The sequence below is a fragment of the Mustela nigripes genome, chromosome 3 (genome assembly GCF_022355385.1).
Source record: "Mustela nigripes isolate SB6536 chromosome 3, MUSNIG.SB6536, whole genome shotgun sequence".
Lineage (NCBI taxonomy): Eukaryota > Metazoa > Chordata > Mammalia > Carnivora > Mustelidae > Mustela > Mustela nigripes.
This window is the reverse complement of record NC_081559.1, coordinates 165,723,710-165,745,645: the sequence shown is the minus strand read 5'-3', so window position 1 is coordinate 165,745,645 and position 21,936 is coordinate 165,723,710. Positions and strand designations below refer to the sequence as shown.

Sequence of the window (21,936 nt, the reverse complement as noted above, 5' to 3'; positions counted from 1 at the left end):
GTATTTATATATTATATATAAATTATATATATTTCTTGTTTATATACATATTTACATATATAAATATATTCTCTCAGATATAACACATAAATATTTCATAAATATTTTAGCGTAAAATCTAGGATCTTTTGCGAATTGCAGGCGTGAAATCTGTATGTTTTTACTCCTCAGAATCACTTGATCATGTAACTTCACTGCTCCTTAAAGTGCAAGCCTCCCTCTCCAGTAAACTTCATTTAAAAGTTGGGTGCATTTGATCAACAACTGTTAAAATTCTTGTGCCTAGGTTTTACAAATCTTTTAGATGCATGAAATTGTTCTTTTTTTGTGCTACAGTGGTGGGGGCAGTGGGTAAAGAACAGAAAGATAGTGCTTGTTATATACAGCTGTAATGGAAAATTGTCTAGTTCCATAGGTTGGAGTCTCCTTTCATTTAATATAATAAGTTATGTTAATCAGGTGCATGTAATGGACAATCTAATCCTTTTATTGATTTGCCATCATGTTACTATGTGTGTGTGTGTGTGTATGCCTATGTATATATGCAAGTTACTATATATATACACACACATGTGTATATGGTATATTCAGCTATTCAGTGCTATTTTGAATCTATTCTCATCACAAAGAATAGGTATATAGACTTTCCTTTGCATTTCAAAGAAAAAATAAAGTATGCCAAACTTCTCCAACAATCTGGAATTTTATTCCATCCATATACATGCATAGTAACAACATTTGTTGAGAAATTATTTCTATCAGAAGTAGAACATTATCTTTGTGATCACCAGGTGCAGTATTGCTACTCATATTTAAATAGATCTTATATATGAATTAAATTCATACTTGCAGCATTGAGTTTAGGGTTTCGATTTAGACTGTGCCTTTCAAAAGATAAAACTGATTAATACTACCTTATTACTTACAATACTGCTTCCAGTAATTTTGTTCATTCTTTATAAAGTATTGCATTTAACAGCAAAGGTTTAAAAATTGAGACAGAGCTGCATCAGCGAAAGAAAATACAGGTACTATACAAGAAAAAAATTGCCATCTTCATTTAACATACATGTTTAAGATTAAGAAAATGGACAGAAACATACAGCTACATACAAATGCAAAGCCTAGTGACTAAGAGACTGTATCTGCTAAAATATAAAGTGCAAACAGAGCCTGATTATCCAAGAATTGAAATCTTAAGGCGAACTTATAGCATGTGTATTTAGAACATCTTTGCAAGTTATATTTTAGCATATACATATATCTGCAACAGCATAGAAGAAGAAATCAAGGTACACAAGTGCTTTTGAAGCTATTTCTAAAATGCTTTTCTGTATTGTTCGTGACTATTTTCTTTAAAATCTACTATACAGTGCAAACCATATGTGCTACACAATAACTATACAATAACATTACAAATGACTTTAATATAAAGTTTTTAAATAAAAAATAACATAACCACAGCTATGAATACTGCTGGTAAAATAAATTAATTTCTTTTTGAAAATGGCACCAATAATACACTTTACTAATGGACTGTAATGGAATTACACCTTAAGTCTTCAACTCAGCCTTAAAGAACAATCTCCTGATTGCGCAGATGTAATTCAAACAGCTTTTGTTTTTGTTTTCTGTTTCTTTGTGTGTGTTTTGTGTGTATGTGTGTGTTCGTTTTTTGTTGTTTTTGTTGTTGTTGTTGTTGTTGTTATTGTTTTCTGGACTGGGTAGAACGACATACTAAACACTGGTACCAAAGGTGAACTGGTGTTCATTTATGAAGTCATCTCATTTGACATGTTCCGCCGCATGTGATGAGCAATAAAACTTCTTGTGAGTTATAAAGTTTGAGAGGTTGTTGAACTGAATATCACACAGCCGGCAGTATTTCCCACTCGTGGGAGCCTGGGTGGAGCCATTCACACCTTTCGCTATACTAGACAACTGGTCCTCTGCAGCAGGAATTCCCGGTGAGACATTCTCGTTCGTGGCTAGTGGGTTCTCAGAGATCCAGGATGGAGATTTGTGGCCATCTTCATGTTGAGGATTCTGGGAAATGTTCTCTTGCTGCGGGTTGGCGGCGGGTCTGTCTTCTTGCTTCAGTCCACCGTTGACTATGACCATGCCTCTGTTTTTGGGCAGCAGCGGCAGGGAATCTTTCTTCGGCACAGCACAGCCGTTGGAGGAAGCCTGGCCTTTCGGAGATTCGTTTTCCGCGTTTGTGCTTTGCTCTAGGTCGGTGTTATGGATGACGAGAGACCCAGAAATGTAATCACTTGGCTTTATTCCGTAATATGGAGAAAGCTGGTCAGCTCCCTTTGCCTTCTTTATTGCTCCGGGGTAAAGGCATTGGGGAAGAAACAAATGTTTGTTTTCTTCTTTTGTGGCAATGAGCTGAGCAGCTTCACTGAAGACTTTCAGGCCTTGCAGGGTGGCTAAGTGGGAGGAAAATAAGTTTCCATTCGGGGAAGGCTGCTTCAGATTCCCGTTTTTCTCACATTTTATGATGCTTCGTTCGTAGCTGACGTCGGGGCTGTTCCGTTCGCTTTCTGGATTCGGAAATACTTTGCTGTCGAGTTGACCCAAGTCGTTACGCTGATGTGCTGTGACCGGGCAGAAATTCTGCTTGTGGGCCAGATAGTTCTCGACTTTATTGAAGCTGATCTTGCACACGGTGCACTCGTGGTAGTCTAGCAGCCTTTTGGGAGATGTGGTCGTCCGCTCAGACTGGGATAAGCACTTTTTGCTGAGATCTATGGGCACGTCCATCTCGAGGCAGGAAACGCTGGAATGAGTAGTGTCACATTTGGAAACCGGGACACATTTGTTGATGGTCAGGGACGTTTCCAAGTGCTTGGAGACAATTCCTGGGAAGATATCGCATCTTGGGTGGTAGCACTCTCCTAGCCCTTCGGTGGGTTCTTGAGTGGAGGTACAAGGATTGCTGAGGTTGGCGACGTCAAGAAATCGCTGTTGGACCAGGGGAGGCCTCTGCTCCTGTTCGGGTAGGCACATCTCATACATCTTCCTTCGCTTGCGGGTGCGCATGGTTCTCTGCATGGCAGGCACTTTGTTGGAAGCGGACCTCTTGAGTGGAGGGTCGTGGCGTGTAGCACAATAATACTGTTTGTGGACCATGTATGTTTCATGCCGGCTGAAGGTGATGTTGCAAGCTTCACAGGTAGTCTTATTTGGGTCACTTTCCCCATCCACCAGGGGGACACTGGGATTTTTCACATCAACAGGTTTTCCGTTAATTTTATCATCGTTGCTATTAGAGGTGGAGAGCTTCTTCACTTGGGTGGAAAAGTCCTTGTCGTGGCCCTTCCCATTTGGCCCAATTAAATCTAAAACGGTGGAAGAATTGATGCAGGACGTTTGAAGAAGGGGATTCTCAGGATCAGCAGAATGAGCCGCTGGGTTGAGGAGATTTATGGAGGTTTGACCAGTGTTGGGGCTCACGGCCTCAGGCATCTTTTCTGAAACACCAGGGAACTCTGGGGACTTGGCCATCTGCTGCCATCGGCTGCTGCAGTAATGTTTTTTGTGCACGAGATAATTATCCAAATTATTGAATGTTATGTTACACTCAAAACAAGTAGCCCCCTTGGGCATCAAGGGGCTGTAAATGACGGGAGGGTAGCTACTACTTCCATGCCTCAGTCGCCGATGGACCAGTTCGGACATCTTGGCTAAGATCTCTGAAGCTTGAGGGACCATAGTGATGTCCTGGGGGAAAGCAAACTGAGAGAGGAAAGGGCCCACGGGGAAAGAAGGCCCAACATTAGGCTGAACCGGAGATGAGGCAAGTCTTGGACTCGAGGGCTCAGACTTTATTTTTGTGTAAGAAAAGCTCTGTTTGTTTGCTGTGGGCTGTATCTCTGGTCTCTGGTTCGTGAGAAAGAGCTGCGTCTTTTTCTCACACTTGTCCAGCTCTGTGTCAGAGCTCGCATCTTTAGTCTGCATGGCCTTCTGGCTCTGGGGGAGTTCGCTCCTGGTCAGCAGGTCTGGCGCCGGCTGTAGGCTGTCTTCCGTCCCGCTTGGAGAGTGTTCTATGTCACTTTCTCTGGGAAGTTTGCCTCCAGGGACATGGAGCTCCTGGTGCTGCAGTAACTCCCTCTGAGTCTGGAAGCCGAAGTGGCAGTGACTGCATCGGAACGCAGCTTGAGTGAGATGGGAGAAGAGGTGTTGGTGGAAGCCGATCACAGAATCGGCGGTGTAGCTACAGACGGTGCATTTTAGACTAGCACCAGGGGGCAGGAATTCTTCCATCTTCACTCCTGGAGAGACACACAAAATAAGAATACTGAGAATCACATGCATCGGCTTTCTAATCATAAAAACCTTTACACCGCACGAATGAGCTGAAATCTTTCAGCATCGCACTTGTGATATTAGCTTTTCTCTTGTGACATCCTTTGTCGGGTGTCATCTCAGTGGTAACACCTCATAGCTTCCAGAGAACGTTTGAATGTGTCATCGGATCACAGCGGGACAGTCTTCACTGTCTCCATCTTCCAGGTCAGGAAACAAATACAAGAGATCAAGGGAATGGATTATGGTACTAAAGCGATTCGATGACAGAGCCATGTTCAAACCTCAGATTTTATCATTTCTAATCGGAGAACCTGCTCATTACAAAACCATGCTCTGCATTAGGAAGAAGCAGGAATACATTAGAGTTGATATTGATAAACTGTGCGCAAGTCAAGTAACTCTTAGAGCACTAGATTAGGTATTTATTCAAAAGAATCCAAGAAGGAACCATTTGGTAAGGTGATTTATAACCTCCTAATTTATCTTTGGTACAAATCTAGAATTTTATGCATTGGTTTTGCTGAACATGGTTTATCTCTATCTGGGGTTGATACTCGACCGATGGACACCAGTATAATCACACAGTCATTTAGGACAGAACTCTGTATGGACTGATCACGGCCTGTTTCTAGTCAGTTATAAAATATTTTGAATATCACCAGTGACTGGTGAGGAAACTTTACTGTGAGGTTCTGATTTATAAGAAACACAAATATGGTCATTCGTATTTGTTAATCTTTGACCAGACCTCCTGGTTTGCAGCTCCTTAAATCCTTGGAATTTCCTATGATAAGAGCAATAAAAGCATTTTTGTTATGTTAATTAAATGACTTTTAGAAAGCCCTTAGGTTACTTAAGGGTAGGGTTGGGTGCATTGAGAAACAACCTTGTAATTAGAGGATTTGAATTTTTAGCCCCTCCTCCCCAATCTTCAGAGATTGAGTTTAAATTGCCAACACCCATATTTAATCAATCATGCCTATGTAATGAAGCCTCCCTAAAAACCTAAAATGATGGGGTTCAGAGAGATTCCCAGTTGGCTTGAGGAGAATGGCAGCCTGGGAGAGGGCACGGAAGCTTCTCAACTTCTCCTCATACCTTGCTCTAGGCGTGTCTTCCATCTTGCTGTTCCTAAATCATTACCTTTTATAATAAACCGGGAATCCAGTAGGTAAATGGGTTCCTCGGGTTCTGTGAGCCACTCTAGCAAATTAATTGAACCCCAAGAAGGGCTCTTAGCAAACTCTGATTTACAGCTAGTCGGTGGGAAGCTCAGGTTAACAACTTGGGTTTCTACTGGCATCTGAAGTTGGGGCAAGGGGCTGGCCCCTTGATCTGGAAAATCTGATGCTATCTCCTGGTGATAGTGTCAGAATTGAGTTAAATTGTAGGACACCCACTTGGTATCTGGAGGATTGTTTGGTAGTTATGGGGGAAATGCCTCCCCCACCCCCATGTATGGGGATTAAGATCTGGATATTCTAACTCACTAAGGTCAACTCTAGTTCCCATTTGCTGACATATGGCTAAATCAGGCATGGCTCATGTCCTCTGTACTTTAGATTAAAATGAGACCTGACTTTTATATTTATAAGCTGAAAACATGGTAGAAAAAACCTAGTCCTAGCAGAAAAAGGGGATATATTAGTCCTTTTCTCCTTAACGGATCCAATACTCATTCTTCTATTTAGCTGAGAGGTCCTTCGCTCTCTCTTTTTTTTTGTGAATGACTAGCTAGCTACTCACCCTCTGAGACAACTGACCTGTTTCTGCCTCCTCTGCTTTATCACCTACAAAAAGATGGCTCCTTTGTAGGGAAAGGAAAGAGAATGACTAGAAAGGAAATTGCCAGTTTTATAGGTTCAAAGACAAAAGCTTGCACTGTACTAGGGCATTGGAGGTTGGAATTAGTGTTGTGGGTTTTTTTTTCCCCCCCGAACTCAGCACCTATTTCAGTTTTTTTTTTTTTTTTTTTTTTAATTATTCAACTCAAGCAAAAACAGTGAGGAAGTCACCTAGCAGTACCTTCTAAGTTTTGTATTATGGATGCTGAAGAACTGACACGCAAACCTTGATTTGTCCTATTTACAAATGTCCCTAGCAGTTTCTAGGGTTAATATAATTCTGTACATTTGGTTAACTTGTTTTTTAAAAATACAGGAATGAATTAGAACGAATATGAAAATACTAACAATAATTGGGCACATAATTCCAGAGTAAAATGGGGACAATTACCACTGTGCTGTTGAAGAGGGAGGTAAAAAAAAAAAATAAATAAAAATGAAATAAAATAAAATAAAATAAAATTTTTTTAGCCTAATTTTTCTTAAGGAATTTAAAAACGTTACACTAAAAGTGGCTTTATGTCATAGAGATCAACTAAGCTGTTCTGCGTGTTCTGGAAGTCAAGAGCATTTTACAGATTGGTATTTAAAAGTTAATTTCTCTCAAGTGTGATTTTAATTGGATCTATCAAAATAACAGTGTTATTTCAATTCTGCAGATACTTATTTTTATGTACCTACTATTTATCCCTTACCATGTGGGAAATAATATGGTCAGTTTCCAAAGATCACTTGACACTTAAATCAATGAATATTAATGACAACATACAAAGGGTATTGAGAGTTTATTTCTGAAATGGTGCTGTTTAAAAAAAAAAGAAGAAGAATGCTTTAGCCTGCGATTTGAATACTGTCATTGTTAGGAAAGAATTCAGACCCAAGTCTTTTGAGTAGGGTATATTGATTATACGTGACATAAAATCACAGTCAGCTGGTTCAGCAAGTTCGATTTTGATTTTATAGCTAGATGCAGTTACATAGATGTGGAATTGTATATGTTTGCATATATGAATATAGGGATGTATGTAGAGAAACAGTAGAGTCTCCCAGAGCGAAAGCAGCAGCAGGGGAAGCACTTACCACTGTGCGAATTCAGGTGCATTTCTAGTGCTCGGGCATTTGAAAAGCTCTTGGTGCACTGCGGGAAGGGGCACAGGCTGGAAATCTGAGGAGCACTGTCTTCATTCTCTTCTGACACCGGAGCCGCTTCCCTTTGCCTCCCGCTGCAATAGTACATCAAATGGGCCTGCAGATTCCGCTCGCTTCGATACCAGATGCCACAAGACTTGCAAGGAAATATATCCTCTGCGGGCGAAAACACAGGGACACATTAGCTGCTGCCCATTTGGAACCAGCCCTGAGTGAAGCAGCATTTAGTTCAATGCTTCTCAGAGACCGCTCTCAGGTTCAGAATTAGGCCATCAGACAGTGATGAGTGCAGTCTTGGGTGCTGTTCCCCAGCCCAGGACCGAGCTTTAAAAGCAATGTTACACCCAGTGCAATTTACCTTCCCACAGACTTCAGAAAATGGTACTGTAGGAGGCTCCAACAGGAAAAGCGCAGGAGATTAATTTTAAGTTGTTTACAGTGTATTTAGGGTTTAGAAAAATATGCATTTATAAATAGCAATGTGAAATGGCTTATCTGATTGACTAAAAGGTAAGGATCTGATAGCTGAACTAAAGTTAGCCCTGACGCCGGCTCCTGACATCATTCGTTCATTTAATAAATCAATTAGAGAATGTCTACTCTGTGCTAGAGACTCTATGCTGCGTTGGGTGTAAAACAAGATAAAAGACCCAAAAGCGGTCATCAGGGAGCTCACAGTCTCCTGGGGCAGATGAGTAAGTGGTCAGGTAATTACATTAGGCTACAATGAGCAGGCTAATGGAGGCGTCTGAGGAGTGCTTGGGGTGTGACTCTAGGTGTGTGAGGGGACTGAAGGAGGGACAGGGTCAGGGAAGGATTCAAAGGGAGCATAATGACATGCCCTCGCTGAGTGGTGAAGACGGAGATTCTGGAGGTAGTGAAGAATGTAAGTGAAGAATGAGACTCTATAACAAGAAGGTTGGGTCTTAACTGCACAGCCCAGGGGAAGGCATGGGAGCCTCAGAGAGGGACTGGGGGAGGGCTGGGGGGCTCTTCCCCAGGATGGGGAGTGGAAGAGATAAGGTTGGAGGAGGCAGGAGCAGTGATCAAAGAGTCTGTAGGCTCTCTTAAGAAGTTTAGATTTTCATCTCAATGATTATGGAGAATCATTGAATCGTTGTAAGCAAGAGACGGGCAGAATCGGATATTATGAAATTACAACAGCGCAGTAGAGTTTCGAAGGTAGTCAATTTGGAAGGAAGACACGGCTGGGAGGAGGCAGTTGCGATAATCGAGGTGAACTATGACAGAGTTTGAGTTGTAAGTCACGCTAGGATATTTTTGTCTATATTTTGCATGTATTTACTCATGAACATTTTCTTCCCGTCTGTGTTTTCCCCTTTATCTATTTATAGCCAAGGAAACAGAGATGGAGTGATTTGACCATAATCTTGCAAGTAGGTGAACTGGAATGAGACCCAGTGGGAGAACTCTTCCATATCAGCGGCAAAGGAGCCACAGAGGAAGGAAAGTTATATTGAGGATGTAGAATTGACTAGGAGTGATGAGCGCTACTTTGCAATTAGATGCTAGAGAGGAAGGTAAGGTCTCTTCAATGGCCAGGCTTCTTGTTAGCATCTCTGTGTAACAGTTTCATTCAGCTCTATAGGGAGCAGACGACAGGCAGGTGAGGAGGTCAGGCAAGGATAGGTGTGGGGACACCAAATCTGGCCTAGTGTTGTTGTGTAAACCTGGCACTTTGTAGTGAAAGGGAGCATACCAGATAGCATTGGAAACTGGGGTTAATCCAGGCAAACTGAGGCATACGGCCGCATTAGATATGTGGGACTAGATATTCCTGTAAGAAATACAGGGAACATGCGGAAGGTGACGACAGAGGTCTAAAACGCAGAAGAAACAGCTCTATGTGAGATCTGTGAATTGTGAATACAGAGTTGGTGGTGGAACCCATGATAGTGAAGGAGATGGCTCAGGGAGAGTGCGTTAAAACAGACAGGAGGAAACTGAGGACCAAATTCTAATGAATGAGAAGTAAGGACAGAGAGTACAATATAGAATTTCAAAATAAAATTTGGTTATAAGATTATCTCCTACTGCTGTTTATTATTTTGGCTCTTCCCACCAATTCAGAGGGCCATACTGCTTCATGTAGTGTCTATTTAAGCAAGATGAGTTTTAACTGATTAGCTCATTTCAGAATGAGACCAAAGACTGTATACATCTATGCTGATTTATTTGGGATCAATAGTTATCCTGCTATAGAAAGCAAACACAGTATAATCTCAAATATAATTAAAAATCACATTCACACATTGGAGCTTCACAATAATTTAAGGTACTCTCAGTATTCCTGGTAACAAAACCCTTTTGCTTCAAATTCAAGTTTGACCTATATTATTTCTAGTTCCTCACTACCAGAATCAAAGTAAAGATCCAGTAAAAGAAAATAACTACATTTACATGAAGGAAATCCCAAAATTTTACCTCAGGCTAGGGGCACTAGATTCAATGTTTGGAAAAACAGTAATTCCAGATACACTCAAGAATTTCTTTAAAGGCTACTGTGACAGCAAGAACGTAATTATTGATTACGTATTGAGTATTTATTTTTAAAATATCAAGACATCATGACAGTATCTATAATTCTGCATCATTCAGTCTTAGGAATTTTCAGGGACATTTTTGATTAAATGCAATACCTCACTTACCTAATGGTTTGGAATGTATTCTCCTCTTACGATATGACTGATATTCATGTTTTCTCACAGAGCTAGATAAAAACAGAACTGAGTCTAGAACTCAGACCTGGGGACTCCTAGACCACTGATTTTCTGTCCTATAAAGTGTCCCTCTGTGTGCTCAAGGAATACAACTAGGTTCACTAGTCATTTTAATATAAGGTAATTACAAAGGCATATTTGCCAGAGTCTACAAAGCATATTTTTATTTTTTTTAAGATTTTATTTATTTATTTGACAGAGAGAGATCACAAGTAGGCAGAGAGGCAGACGGGGGGGGGGGGGCGTAGCAGACTCCTGCTGAGCAGAGAGCCTGATGTGGGGCTTGATCCCAGGACCCTGAGATCATGACCTGAGCCAAAGGCAGAGGCTTAACCCACTGAGCCACCCAGGGACCCATACAAAGCATATTTTTAAATTCTCCATGCATGTGTGGAGTTCTCCAGCTCAATGTATTTTTCTTTATTTTCCTATGTTTCTTTTTTGTTTTTGTTGTCATATTAGCTGATGTCTTGATGTACTTCCTCTTTATTAATATACCTAATCACAATTTGATTATTTCCTTTTTCCTTTTTTATTTAAGTTTCTAACTCTATAGCCCTTAAGGAATTCCACAGCTATTCTACTAAAGAAGCATCAATGAAAGCTCTTCGATCTCTCATAGCTAAGTAGCCTTGAATGTCATTCAACTAGTTTAGAAAGTCAGTTTTTGTGTGTGTGTAACATTCAAGAATCCAACCTGAAATGAATGAATTTAATTGTCCTTTTCATACTCTCATGAGAAGCAATCACACACACACACACACACACACACACACACAGAAGATAAAATGAAATCACAACACTGGTTGCCTGCTAGTAGACATTTTTTTTCTCCCATAAATACCCATCAGCACTGCAAAGCTCTTGGACAGGGCTACTGCCCGCGGCACTTACTATTGACAATAGCCGTGGGCAGAATAGAAGCCATGGCAGCTTGCTGAGGAAGCAGCTGAATGGAGTCCAACAGGCGCGCAGGGTACATCCCTTCTGCAAGAGTCATCTGACTGGCAGCTTGTAGCCTTGAGTCGAAATCCACCACAAAGGCAATTAGCTCTTCTCCCTCAGAGATGGCCTTTGTCGTGGTGCACCAGAGCTGACCCCCTATGAAGGAGAGAGAAGGAAAAGAAAGAGTGAATGACGTAGGACACTCCAGCCTACCTTACACCAGATTGACAGCAATGGCATCTTCCGGTTTTCACATCACTTTCTACTGGGGGAGAGTGATGGAGACCAGGGCTGTCCCCCTCTTCCCTCCTAGGTGGAAAATCGCACACCTAGCATGAAATGAACTCTTCAGTGGCCAATAGTAGGAGAGAACTAAGAACCAAGAACAGACATCATTTGTGGAGAGTTTTGGGAACCGTGTGCCTTCTGGGGTTTGCCTTAATCATTACCCATGCTAAGACGTGGTCTCCTGCTTACCAAGAGGCCTGGTAGGGATCCAGCCGCAGAAATTATTGCGGGTGAGCCTCTGCCATTACTCTTTCTGTACCTCGTGGGAGTCAAAAGTTATTTCTTCCTTTCTCCCTCCCTTCCCCATTCTCTTTTTTCCCAACATACCCATGTGCCGAAAACAAAACAAAACAAAAGTACATGAACGCTCCTAAAATATAGAAAGTTAAAATGACATTCCAGCTAGTTCTACTCTCTTTACGTCTGGTGCCATTTTTTTTTTTTTTTTTTGGCTTAGTGATCTTTACTTATATAATATTCCTTATAATGCAGCTTCTTTATTTCCATTTACCCTGATTGAACTTCCTGAAAAGAAGATATGCCACAGATCCTTTTCAAAAGGCTTATTTAAATAAAGATTTGTTTAAATGAAAAGAATCCTTTCTTCAAATACTAAGATATACTCTGGCTCTGCACTTCAAAACGATCACGTGTGGTGCATTAAAAAGAAAATTAACTATGCAAGTACATCTTCTAATGTATTGGAACGCGATAGCGTATGCTCATTTATTTAACATGTTTAGACAGGCAGAGCACTTATATTTTGTTATCTACACTCTCAGGCCTAGATACGTATCCTGTACAGTTATGCCTGAAATAACGTGGCATACTTGATATGTTATAAAGCTTTTTTTTCTCATTGTGTATATATTGCAGAGCTATATATTGTACTCATTAAGGAAGCAAAATTTGTACCCATTCTGATAAGTAATATTGCTCTGTTTATCTTTCAGCATAACTGTCTCTTCAACTGCACTTCATTTCCTCCATCCTTAAATAGATCATAGTTTTTAAACAACTTGTGGTAAAAATCTGCTGGAAAAGATAACAACAGCATATGCGATGTCGCCCAGAAGAATCGGGACACTTCCTGAGAAACCTCGGACAGCTAATTACACCAGCGGGTGACGTCTTAAAGGTAAGTAAACAGAACACCCTCCCAGACAGAACAAGTCTATGAAAAAATACAGCTCAGATTCCGTACCTCGAATGTGTGTGAAAAGTTGCAAAGTAAAACCCAAAGGTACCAAAAGTAAAACCCAAATCTACCAAAAGGCTAGAAAACTTTTTTTTTTTTTCCACTTTGACTCTTAACGGATCTGAAAGCACCCGAGTTTCGCAAAGTTGAAGAACAGATTCGCTTTGGCGCTGACTTATTTCTTTACAAATACAAAAGCTAAGTGGCATTTCTGTGCAAGTGACTGAGCCCGGCTCAGTGGCGGTGTGTCTGCCAGAGCCGGTTCCTCCCCCAGGAAGGCTCCTGCGTTCAGCGGCTCAGCCTTCTCTGATGTGCATACAGATCCAAACTACTTACAGCTGTAGACAAGGTAATCATTCGCACCTTATCTTTCCTCTGGGGTATAGTTTATTAAGTGAGTCTTTGTAGAGGAGAGGTGGGGCGGGCAGAGCAAGGCGCGGCAGTCCAGGTTTCCTTCCTCGCCGGCTCTTCGGGAGTCCCTGGATTTCAGGGATGAACGGAACGACTTCCCTTATTGATAATATGTCACCCCTTTTGAGAAATTTACATTTTTAGCAAATCCAGCTGTGAGTATCTTTCGCAAAAGGAAAGGTTTAGACTCAGGTTCCCAGGAGAAACAGATTTTAGAGAAGGTGCCACGCATAGCTAATCCGTCTCCCAGCAGAGACCGATGTAGCAGGATGACTCAGAATCCGTGGGCTCCAACTCTTGACCAGAAAGACCCACTAAGTAAAGGAAATAAAACTCAGGAATATTAAGTGTAATGGCAAGTAAGCAAAAATGATTTTTCTACATGATTAAACAGCCCGGCGATAGTAATACATGTTTTCCGACATACTGAGTCATGTTTCATATTTTATTATCTTCATCATTTCATCTCATTTTATGGTTTAGAAAAAGCATCTCCTTTAGAAAGGTTGAATTGGGCTGAAAATGTACCAGATAGACTTAATGAGGAAGTCAGTTGTTCTGGGATTTTAATCTCTCCGATCATTCGATCATTCATTCATCCGCTGTTCACCGAGCTCTCTGTGGGGGGCTGGGCTGGGCTCACTGGCTTCACAATCAGAATGGACACATAGAGGCGGATGAATGACAAGACCACAGTGTGGGTGGCGTCCCCTAGCGCCAAAGAAAATGTGAGAGGAGTGACTAATGGACACGTCTCCAGGGAGTCAGGCAAGCCACCCAAGGTGACTTTTTTACTGACTCATGAAATAGAAAGGTAAAATAGCAGAAGTATGGGGGGGGGGGGGGGGGGGGGAGCTGGCAGATCCATCATTGCTGGCAGAGAAAGGGGCACGCAGGCCAGGGCAGGATTATGGAAGAGCCTGACTGTCCCGGGAATGGTTCAGAGGCCACCTGGCCGGGGCATGGCATCTGAGGGAGAAAGGGCTGGTCACAGGCAGGGGTGTGCTGGGACCAGCCTATACTGGAGTCGGGGACACAACACTGGAGTGGTCAGGCATTTTCTGTGCTAGTGGCTATCACACTGGTAACTTGAAATCAGCCACGGTGAGAGTTGCTGCACTTGCCACTGGAATTAGCAGACATTACGTATCAGGCCTCCCCACCCCACCCCCACTCCCCCACCCCCGCCAGAAACGTGGAGCGCAGGGCCAGACAGCTTTGAAAGTAACAGAAAGACAGTTGTGCCTGGCTCCTCATGGTGGGGAGATGGCATCATTTTTTTTTTTTTTTTTGAGTGAATAAATGAATAATGATAGTGGCTTTTCTCTCCCAGAAGAAAGATCTCAGGGTCCTGAGGACCTGAAACTGGAAGGGGTAGGGAGGGGCACAGGAATTCCCACCCCAAGGGCCATTTGGAGGCTCTGGTACTAGTTCAGTTGTGAGAGGTGTAAATTGTGAGGGAGAAAAGGGCTCTCAGTTCAGGAGAGAGAAAAGGGGAGGATTTCCTGAGATGAGGAAGAGGAAGGAAGCTGCTGGAAAAAACCTGAAGGTTTGGGTCTGGGAGATCAGAAGGTAGGGAAGCCATCAACAAGGCAGTAGAGCTGGTTACAGACAACAACGAGACAATTGTATTAATTAGGAGCACTTTCTGTGGGCCTAATAAGCTAAGTGGTTTATGTACTTCATCTATTTTAATCCAGTCAATTTTTCTGGGAAGTAGGTGATATTTTCCTCATTTTAGAATTGAGAAAATTGAGGCTTGAAAATTGAGGTTAACTAACTTGCCCAAAGCTACACACATGGCCAGTGGCAGAATCATGATTTATGGCTCTGTCTGTCCGACTCTGAAGCCCAGGTGTGCACCCGCATGTCGGCTGTATGTACGTGGGTGTATGTGTGTGCGCAGAAATACTGGATTTTGCTTTGAAAATGTAAAGTCTGAAGTCCCTGAGGGGCTTCTGCGTGAATGGATTTAAGGAGGCAGTTGGAATTTGGAGGAGACCTAAGGCTGGAGGAAAAAAAAAATTATTTTGGATATCATTAGCACATTCTAAATGACTGTGGATGCTCTTTGGATTGATGTGGTGATACTAGGAGACTACAGAGTGAAAAGAAAAGAAACATTGAAATTTGGGAGATCTCAACAATTCAGATGTAGGTATATGAGAAGTGACCTTTTAATGACAAAGTGAGCTGGACACCTGGGTGGCTCAGTTGGTTAAGCATCTGCCTTCACTAGGGTCCTGGAATCGAGTTCTGAGTCAGGCTTCCTGCTCAGCAGAGAACCTGCTTCTCTCTCTGCCTGCTGCTCCCCCTGCTTGTGTGCTCTCTCTCTCTCTGACAGATAAATAAATAAATCTTTAAAAAAAAAAAGCACATATTTGGAAAAGTTATAGGGGAACCAAGAGAATGGCACCACAAAAACCAAGGGTTGGCTCTTTGAAACCATTTGGCTGAATTTTTTAGATTGTGAATTTAGAGTATTTAACTTTAGGGAGTCATTTATAAAAAGAGAAATATGTCTGGTATTGTAACATGATTTCAATTATAGATTCCAAAGAAATATCCCAAATGTGATTACTAATTGGGGATGTGATCCCTTCTGCAGGATGTATGAGCAATGGAACTGGACAGCCAGGGTATACATTTTGGCTCTGCCACTTACTGTGTGACTTGAACTTGTTACCAAAGCACTCTGCAGATCCATTTCCTAATCCTTGAAGATGGGACGCTGATAATAGTACTGGATTCACAGTGTTATTGTGGGGATAAAATAAGCTAATAGATGGGACATATACTAAGAACCATGTAACTAACTGGTCACAAGTATCCTTTTGGTTTGGTCAGGTTGAGACAATTATTCTCATTTCTCATTGTCCTGCTAAATCCAAGAAAAGAAATCTCACCAGAAAAGGAAAGAAAGTGTGTCAGTTCATTGAGCAACTGTATCCTTGATTCACCAGAGAAAGCCAACCCCTTTCAGAAAAGGAAACTTAACGGTGATCCATTCGTGGATCACATACTGTATCCTGACCAGTTAAAGAAATAGTCTTTAGTGCTGACAGGTTGAGGAGGCAGGAGAACCAGTTTCCTACCCTTCGGTTTTTGGAACTAGAGTACATATGGCCAACTCTAATTTATAGTTGAATAGAAGGACTTCTTATCTGTCTTGATTAAGGAGCAATCCAAGTGCATGCAAAGGCTAAATCATGCTGATAGTTAGCTATTTTGGTGTCTTCATCCTACTGACCTCATGTTCAATGGAAACGGATCAAAGAATGTTACATATGGTTTTAAAATGAGAACACAACCATCAAACAACAAAACCCAGAAAATAATAAGTTCTGGCAAGGATGTGGAGAAATTGGAACCCTTATGCACAGCTGGTGAGAATGTAAAATGGTGCAGCCACTGGAAAACAGTACGGTAGTCATAAATAAAAAAAAAAAAATTAAAAATAGAATTAACTTATGGTCCAGCAATTCCACTTCTGGATATATACTCAAAAGAATTGAAAGCAGGGTCTCCAAGAGATATTTGCACACCTATGTTCATAGCAGCATTATTAAAAATAGCTAAATCATGGAAGCAACCCAAGTGTCCATTGACAGATGAATGAATAAGCAAATGGTGGTATATAGATACAATGGAATATTCAGCAGCAAAAAGGAAAGAAATTTAAAAAGTACTAAAAAGGAAGGACATTCTGACATATGCTAAAATATGGAAGAAATCTGACGCATTATACTAAGTGAAATAAACTCGTTACAAAAAGATGAATATTGCACAATTGCGATGCCACTTCCGATAAGGTACTGACGGTATTCAAAAGCACTGAGAGGGAAAGTGGGTTAGTGGCTGCCAGGGCTGGGGGAAGGGCAAATGGAGAGTTAGTGTCTGATACAGAGTTTCAGTTCTGCCAGATGTAAAGGGTTCTGGAGATGGACCATGGTGATGGTTGCAGGACAATCTGAATGTCCTAATGCCATGGAACTGTACACTTAAAAATGGTTAGGATAGTAGATTTAATGTTATGTCTATTTGACCACAGGTTAAAAAAAAAATTGGGAAAAAAGGGGAGCACCTTTTTTTCCCCACTAGAAACCACCATTGTGAATCTCGAATATTTGCACAATTTTTTTTTTTTAGCCACAGTTAGACAGGAATATCATTTTTATAAAGTGGTTTCCATGTGAGATGGTTTAAAGCAACAGAGTAAGTTCTCTCCCATCAACTTTCCTAGGACAGCTACTTTAAAGAAACAAAGCATCTTGAAAGTTCAAGTTACTGCTAAGTTGGAGTTGACTGTATTTGGCCACCTTAACTGTTTTCATTTGAATGAATTTTGGAGACTTGTGTAGATCTGACTATTTCGAGTGATGTACCTCCTGAGATTTTGTTGACTTGGATTTCTGCTTGTGCTCGGGGCGCCAGTGGAGTGTTCCTGCCGAAGGAAGTTTTCTGTGGCTTTCATATACAGTAGTGTGTTTGATGCCCCCAGATTTAAACCAAGTAAATTTTAACATACAAATCCAAACTAACAGCATATTGATGGGAAAACAAAGAGAGTTATGTAAAGAGGTGGGGTTCTATGTGGCAATATCATATATGCTTAATTGATAAAACTCTCCCAACTTTCTTTGCACAGGCATCAGGAGCAAATGCTCTTGGTGTAAGGGATCACATGTTAATAATAATGAAGCGTAGCTGGCATCCCAAGTCCCCGAATGTATCGGTCCTCAGCGCAAAGATGGACAAGAAAGAGGACTTGACTGGGAGGTGGGTAAGAAACTTCAGTCGATCTGTTACTGAGTGATCTTGGAGAATTGCTTTATGTACCTCATCTAAAATGACAGCCTTAGGCTAGATATCCTATAGATGATTATTATCATGTTGTAAACAACTTTTTAAGCTTTTATGACCAATGGGCTAATACTAGTAATAATCACATTTATTAAGCGGTTTCTCTGTGCTACTTTCAGGGGACAGCGCTAAGCGCTTCGCATGCCTTATCTTAATTTCTCCCAAGAAAGCTGTAAGGTGGCTTTTATTTATGCCCATTTTACCATCATATCATGGGTATAGGTCAGGTGTTCCAAGGTCACACGGATAAAGGGGACTTGGAGGAAGGGAGGAAGGTGTGGATGATGGGATTTGGACAAGGCAGTCTGGCTCTGGATGCTGTACTTTGGAAAAACCAGATGTCCCAAAGGAGTCACAGGGACCTCCCGTGTTCACTAACTACACCGTGCCACACTTGATCATTCAGTTTTTGAGGAATTTCAGCAGTTATCTCTCCGAATCGGAAATAAGATGGGCGACTTTATGAGACAGCATCAAGAGGAGGACACAGTGATGAGGCACAGCTGTTAAGGGCACAGCTGTGATCTGGAGCAGAATATCCCTATTTGTGGAATAACTTCAGGTTACCTTCTAATAAGACCAGCCAACTCTTAGAAAGCACTTACTATGTGCCAAGTGCTATAATAAACATTTCACACCTATTAAACTCATCTGGTAGTATTAAATAGAAAGTAGCCTTTGCCCAACTCCCTATTTTAATTACTAGTTGAGCTGGACTCTAAAAGGGCATCAAAATTGCACATAACCACAGGGCACTACTTGGCCATCTTGACCACACAGTCAATTCACCTGGGAGCTCTTAATCAACGCCGATTTCCTAGTCCTACTCCAAATCAGTCAAATCAAAATCTCTGGGAGGGATGTTGGGCTTCATTATTTTTTAGAAGTTCCCCAAAGGGCTTCAAATGCCTCCAACATTAAGACTTGCTGGCATAAGGGGGGTGGCTATCTGCCTTTGTACAGGGTAGAAGGACTGAGATGCTACAAGCAGAAGTCTCTTGATAATCAAATACATAGATAGGTCCAAACAATCCAGGAGGGAGATTTTGAATCTCAGAAAATGGCAGCTGAAAACAGCTCTGAATTCCCCCCTTTCCCCGAATATTTGAAGAATGTTGAGAGTGTTGAGTGAAAAGGTGAGGAAAGATGGATAAAGCAAGGATGTAAGGACTTACCGTCACCTTTCGACTGAATAAACCAGTTAGGAACTTGGCAAATTTGTGAATGACATTAGGTTGTAGAACGTTTGATTCTTTATTATTGTGAAGGTTTGTAACTTATTATTAGAAACGGTCAATCATATCGTTTCCCTCTCAAAACTGGGAAAGATCATATTGTACAAACCAGAGCCAAAAAAAAAAAAAAAAATCACATTCCTGCTGCTTGGGCGTGAAGTCTTTATCAAATGACATCAGGCTCTAAAGCAGCTATCTGATACCTCTCTCGGTTCCACCAAATGGAAAGGTTATTTTGGGATCCTCTCTTTGTCTGCCTCTTATGGTGCAAACATAGTCACTCTTCCCAGTCTCCACACCCACACACGGCTCCCTCCACAAAAAAGGACAGATATGTTCAAGGTTCCATAGAAAGTAATAACCACCAAGACCTTGACATTCTTGAAAAACCATGGACTTACTGTTCTAAGTAATGTTTATGATCAAAGTTCTTGTGCAAACAGATATGGTTCCTAACAGGAAGCTTATAAATTTTTTTTTCATAATTGCTGTCAAAACTGCAGTGAAGTATACTACAAGTTTCGATAATAAAGAATAAAGTCACAGTTCAAGCTCAAGTATATTTTGGAAATCCACGCTCCTCTTACTAGAAGCAGTGCCCTGAAATATCTCTCCATCCTGCCAAATTTTTCACTTGCACTTTTTATTATTTATGAAATCAGTGTCTGCACAATGTCATGCAGACCTCTGCTGATAAACTCTAATTAAGATTAAGACAAGCCTTTTGGAAAGGAGCCCATCATTAGCAAACATGATAAACACAAAAAATACTCCCTACTTGTCAACCAGGAGCAATTCAGTAACCTAACAGTATTATCTGTTGCTAGGTTACAGAGCTGACAAAGCTTCAATTATATTGTTCGACCATACCTATAGAGTTCTGTATAAGCAAAATGTATCTGGTATAAAAGCATTTAACTTCGTCCATGCTATCTGCAATTCATGGCTTCTTACAATAGTAAAAATCAGGTTAATAATTACATAGCAAGCTGAAAAATCTTTTCCATGTGTTATGTCTATACATGCTTCTTTCTAATTTATCTGTGTGATTGATAGACGCTTGCTTTGTAAAAATGAGGAAACACAAGCAACGTGATGCTGTACCCCTCAAACCCGACTACATCTGGGCTCATCAAGATACGGACCTAAGCTTAGCATAAAAATATACAGCAAATTGAACCAATTAAATCACATTTAGATTCCGTATTTCTCTGCCTCACTATGTACAAGGATAAGGAGCCTGAAGCAAATAGACAAGGATACCAGTTTGAAACTTTATTTAAAGCTAACCGTACACCCCCCCCCCCCCACACACGCACACTCACCTAACAATACAAAAGGAAATCGGTGGTCTACGGTCATTTATTCTGATGGGTTTTCTAAGCATATATTAAAAGCTGAAGTTAGTGAGTTCTACTACATAGCGTTAAGTCATTAAGTCTTACTTCCCTTTATTAGAGACTGAGAACTAAAGAGGGGGAAAAAAACCCCCCATGAAACAGCCTCTTAAATACAAACATTTGACAGAGGGAAAACAAAGGAAAATGTCTATGTCAGTCACACCTTGAGATTTTACCCTTTATGGTTTTTCTTGGTGTGTGTGTGTGATTTTCGTGCAAATTTGGAGAAGAAGTAATCACATATAAACAAACCAGCATTTTTAGATAGCTCTGGCAACAAAATGTTCTATCATAGACTAAGTTGCTACAGGATTTTGGTTTCTTCGAATGTACAGTGCTATTTCTGCATTAATCTAAAAGTCTGTCTCCTTCACAATGGGACAGAAGATGTGTGTCAGAAAATGGTCAGTTGCCAATCAGAGTTTAGTTAATCAAGATTACCCATTGGTCTACAAGAGTAAACTAGGATACCTCTTAGGCACACTCAAGTAAATTAAATCCTTTTCTCTGGGGGAATAAATGGGCTGTTTAACACACACACAGAGGGACATGATGTTTCTGGAAGTGGGAGAAACAAGGTTACTTACTTGTTCGGTCATTAACTTCTTTTATTCGTATGAAATAATTTGAAAATCCAACATGATGCCTGCTTGTGAAATTTAATTTTTTCATAACTGGGAAGCAATTGGTCAGAATAACTCCCTAAAAGCGAAATAATTGCCCCATTTCAACACCATGCGTGTGAATGCCTAGATCTCAAGCTTTAGACACGACCACGGTACGTATATCTATACGTAGCCACATTGTTTAATACACATTTTATAATGAATTCAAATCCAATACTGTTGAAATTCTTGACAGTGGAGTAGTGCAAGGAATAGAACTTATAAATTATGTGTGCCCCTTCTTTGAAAACCGCGGTGGAGGTTTCTTTGTGCATTGGCAAATACAGTAGGAATATGAGGTATTGTGTGGATCCTTCTGCACAGCACCTGATAAAAGAATAAAGAGCTGTGACATATTCTTAAAACAATAGAGGAATTAAAGGGAAACAATGGGCCAGCTGCTTCATTAATACAATCAAAAGGGAGCCCAGCACAGAGGAGTCCAGATAATTAAGCATTACTCTCTTAGACCTCCTTTCTGTAATAAAATTGCTTAAAAATGTATTAACTACTTCATAGTTGTTAGATAGATCTTTGCACTTGTTTATTTAGAGTTGATTAATGCCTTTTTTTCCGTATGCAGCAACATGCCAACTCATAGTTTACAATAGTTTTTGAATAAAATAGAGTGAGAATAATTGATAAAGATCAGCACAGTACACAGCAATAAATCAAAAGCATTTTGCAAAAGGTCTTTCCTGTTTTTAAATCATCTTTAACATTTTTCATTTGTATTTATAGGCGATGTGGGGCCTTTGGGGGCATTCAACTTTCCCATCCTGGCACTCCTGACATCTTTTTATAGAACATCCTAGCAGTTCCTGGGAAAGGGGAGAAAATCAGATTTGACCAGCAACTCTGGGGTGTGTCTTTAGTATCTGGG

At 40.9% G+C, this 21,936-nt stretch overlaps 1 protein-coding gene across 2 annotated transcripts in view; it reads right to left on the bottom strand.

Annotated features, from left to right (window-relative positions):
• Positions 1-684: 684 nt before the first annotated feature.
• ZFPM2 (zinc finger protein, FOG family member 2) overlaps positions 685-21,936 on the bottom strand; it is a 458,266-nt gene continuing 437,014 nt past the window's right edge. For both annotated transcript variants that reach the window (XM_059395028.1, XM_059395029.1), the window contains 3 exons: positions 10,943-11,149; positions 7,239-7,463; positions 685-4,277 (listed from right to left, as the gene is read on the bottom strand). In XM_059395028.1, the coding sequence (XP_059251011.1) occupies positions 1,786-4,277; positions 7,239-7,463; positions 10,943-11,149 (2,924 nt within the window). In that variant the 3' untranslated portion in view covers positions 685-1,785. The remainder of the gene's footprint in view (positions 4,278-7,238; positions 7,464-10,942; positions 11,150-21,936) is intronic.